The 4,125-nt window shown below is 43.4% G+C and overlaps 1 protein-coding gene across 1 annotated transcript; it reads right to left on the reverse strand.

Moving 5' to 3' along the window:
• Positions 1-213: 213 nt before the first annotated feature.
• On the reverse strand, positions 214-3,150 carry LOC148778603 (intraflagellar transport protein 70A). The gene has a single exon (XM_088830362.1). It carries the CDS (start codon positions 2,937-2,939, stop codon positions 945-947), a length of 1,995 nt encoding a protein of 664 aa, XP_088686488.1. The 5' UTR covers positions 2,940-3,150; the 3' UTR covers positions 214-944.
• Between the last annotated feature and the right edge of the window lie 975 nt (positions 3,151-4,125).

Here is a 4,125-nt window from a genome sequence, read left to right on the forward strand (position 1 = left end):
GCTCTTGTAGCAAATTAAATGTCATAAAGTTTCAGAATCCATTGATAACATTTTATGGTATGAGTAGAAGACTTTGATGGGGTGACTGGAATAGAATATTTTTTTTTGTAGAATAGTTTTCTTTTTCCAAGAGGTTACAACATAAAAACAAAGTCCAGTATTAATGTGTCCTAAGTAGAAACAAGAATTAAAAACCAAGTTTTAAGGGTATCTTAGAACTTTATTAATGTGTTATTAATCAGTTAAAGAAAAGAGTAACATCATATATTCAAATTATTAACAAATGGACAAAAGAAAACCATGAAAATTTGTCAGTTTATTGTCTCCACACCACAGCCCCATAGTTTTGTTATGGTATAATTTCCTACTAAAACTTGCAGCTTAAAAAAAAAATTTGAAATATAAAGAATTTTTGTTGAAGAAAGCATTACAATTGTATTGGAAAATTCTGCCAAGACATACTAAAATCTATGCAAAACATATGCATTACAAACTAATGTTACTCAAAGATAAATTGTTGGCGTATAACATGAAATCTTTGAGATTATTATTAATCTCCAGATGTCCGACACATTAACTGAGTTCTGGACTTGACAGTGCTTGGTCCCTGGAGGATATAATCTTCTCATGCAGGATTTTTTCAGAGTATAGCAAAACACAAAAGATACAAAGGAGAGGAGCTGTAGGCATTGCAAATACTATTGGACACATTTTCCCATCCACTTTTGAATTTTTCATAAATCTTTCTAAGGTTCAAGTTCTTTTTATTATAATCCTTTTGTGATGTTTCTCAAAAGATACATCTAAATTATTTCCATTATAATTTTCACGTGTACAAATTTCAATGTATAACAAATGTGAAAACGCTAAAGGACAAAGATAAAAGAGTTGCAAATACATAAAGTTAACAGAGCCATTGTGATAAAAGCCATCATTAGACTTTACTACATATTCCAGTCTATAATCTCATAAATCAAAGCTTTTAACTCTCTGGATTCATATGTGACTGTATTCTTTCCAGTATGCATTCTTTCTTCTTCCAGGGGTTGCTCAATAACAGCAGGTATGTTCCTCCCATAAAGTTCACAGTGTTCTAGAAACTGAACACATTCTTGAATGACACTATCACGAAGTACAATCATGTGTTTTGACATGTTTTCTAATAATGACAGGAAGCATCTTTTGGCATAATACCATGTATCAGTTCCTAGTTTTTTACTGTAAGGTTCCAAGCTTTTGATAACCCGAGAAATACCAAAGTCATAATTTCCTTTGGCACAATAGAGCGTCCCTATCACCAAATTCACAATGCAGAAATGGTAGATTTTCTTATCTGGGTCATCATAGGAGAGCTGCTCTTCCTCCTTTTCAATCTTCCTCATCAACTCCTCAGCTTCTTCATTTTGACTTGTCATAATATATGAAACACACAGGTTGGCCAGCACAATAGCACTGACTTTCAGGATGTTGTCATAATGCTTCTTGACTATGGGCTCATAAAAACCTATGGCTTCTTTGTATTTGTTTTCCTGCATGAAAAGAACATGAGCCACATTCAGCTTCCACACATCGTGGTCGTTACAGAATTCCACAGATTTGCGGAAGATCTTTTCTACCATTGGGTAATTTTCAAGGTTCCAGTAGATCTTGGCCTGGGCCATCAACACAGGAATGTACTTCTCAAGGGTTTCATCATATTCATTCTCTGTCTTTTTGATAGCTTCATCATCTTTATTGTGTCTTGCTTCCTGCACTTGTTTGGTGAGTCTCCTGAGCTGTTCAGTCAGCATCCCTGCTAGGCCATCAAGCTTAACGAAAGCCTCTTCAGGAGCTGTCTGGCAAGTGATCATGGCATCCAAGAAGTCATAGAGATAGGGTGTAAGGAACTTGTAAGTCAAATGGGCATTCTCTGCCAGGACGTCTGCTGCCAGGTCAAAATACTCATATTTACAGTAGAGCAGCAACAGGTTGCCAAAGGTCTCTGGGGGAAAGGGGATCTGCTGGAGCAAAAACTGTAGTTTTTCAAACCCTTCTGTGGGCCTGGCATCCATGTTCATTAGCGCCTGATTGTGCAGGGTCACGGGGTCTAACTCTTCCTCTGCCCTTGGTGGCATGTCAGTGAGGGTTTCCTGGGCCGCCTCATAGTTTCTCAGTTGGTATTCTATGGCGGCCTTGAGGTTGAAGGCTTCCACCAGAGCAGTCTGGTGAAGGACTAAGGTGTTGCCAACACTTCGAACATCAATGCCCACAGTGGTCATGCCCACACCCAGCTCTGGGTGCTGCCGGATACCATGTTCAATAATCTCCACGATATGCTTTAGAGCAGATGCATACTGTCGGCTGCTGAAATAGGCCAAAGCCAGGTTGTAGGAAAGATCGGGCCGGTAGCCCGAAGCCTGCAGGGCCGCAGAGAACTTGGAACACGCGGCTTCGTAATGTCCCTCCTTGTAGAGCAAACAACCCAGGTTGACCTGGCCATCCAGCTCGTTCTCGCCCCCGCTGTCTTCTCCTCCTTCACTCAGGAGCTGCTCCACCAGGCTCCTGGCCCCGGGCAGGTCTGCCTCGCTGTACTTGATCGCCGCTTGGAGACGGAGGACCCGGTTGTGGTAGGCGGGGTTGTCCAGGAGGAGGAAGGACACGCGGGTGGCCTCTGGGTAGAGGCAGGCCTTGTACAGGGCCTGGGCCTGGTACAGGCGGTACTGCTCCAGCTCCGGGTGCAGCTGGCCCAGCTGCTCATAGCACTCGGCCGCCAGCGCGAACTCCTGTAGGCGGTAGTAGCAGTAGCCCAGCAGCGACAGCCCAGCGCGGCTTCTCGGGCTCCGCTGGAGCTCTCCGCTCAGCAGCTGCACGGCCTCGGCGTACCGGGCATCCCGGATGAGCCGGTACACAACCGCGGTGAACTCCCCGTCGGGGATGGGCTCACCGCCCAGGCCCGCCATAACTGCCTCCGCCGCTGTGCATCCCAGTTACCAAGGCAACATGCCAACCGGAAACGGAACAGTCTTTCGTCCGGATATTACTTGGCAACGGGAAAACTGCGTAAGGAATATGAAAGAATCACTGAAGTGAATTTTTTAATTACTGGATTAGTCCTCGAGGACTCCGGGCTGCGGAGGTCGTGAGTCACGCAAGATAGATGAAAGGCCTCGGGGCAATTCCGAAACAGAAACTCTACTTCCCGGCATGCACTGGTCCGATCGCGCCGGCGTCGGGACGTGCAGCGCTGCATGCTGGGAGACGTAGTCTCTGCCGGACGTACTCTCCGGAGTGGGGAAGTGAGATTTCGCTTCCCTTCCATTAGTGCTGTTGATTGAAATTGCTGTCAGCCTTTTGTGTCACCTGTCTCTGGCTCGGGGAAGAAAGGTTTGCTATCTGAAGCCCCTTACGGTTTTGGCCTTATACACTTTGCAATATATACTCATGGTGTCGTTTCGCGGTTAGTTTTTATAATTTAATGAGAAGGAAAAGATGCAATATCTCTTCGGAATTCTTTTGGAATTAGAGTAGCTTCTCTTTTTAAGCTGCCTTGAGGGCACACTTTCTAAGACGTAATATGCAGTAGATAATGATAATTCTTATTTTTGTCGTTTCCGCAAATTAACGATGGGAAATGGTTTTGTGAATATTATTTGGTACTGGAAGACGTTCAATTTTAGATCCAGGTGTTCCCTCCACCCTCCACAAAGAACAGTTATTATTGAGTAGATGTTACTGTTTAATCTTGGCCATATCTATTGGCCTGGCTCCCCAACTTTCACTGCGTGTAAGAAACCAATCATTGGCCTATCTAGTACCAAAGTAAACAGTGTACAAACAAAATCATGTCTTTCCTGTATACTTAAAGAGTCAAGTCCTTTTCTGTGTATGAAATCCAGTGCCACCACTAACCATGTTGTATGGCACTCGACAATTGATGTACCTTATTTCTAATCTTAATCACCACCCTGTATTCTCTTTATTACAGATACAGAATCTGTGTATTAGAAAGTTTTAAAGAATTTTCTCAAGACCACACAGCAAATTTTTTTTTTGAGCAAAGAATCTGCTCAAGAGCACACAGCAGTAGTGCCATGGTATTCAGCAGCTAGTTTCAGCAGGAAATAGTGACTATTTGTAGCCTATTCC

This window comes from Moschus berezovskii, chromosome 2, assembly GCF_049115385.1.
Source record: "Moschus berezovskii isolate FMDL1 chromosome 2, NW_MosBer_1.0, whole genome shotgun sequence".
Lineage (NCBI taxonomy): Eukaryota > Metazoa > Chordata > Mammalia > Artiodactyla > Moschidae > Moschus > Moschus berezovskii.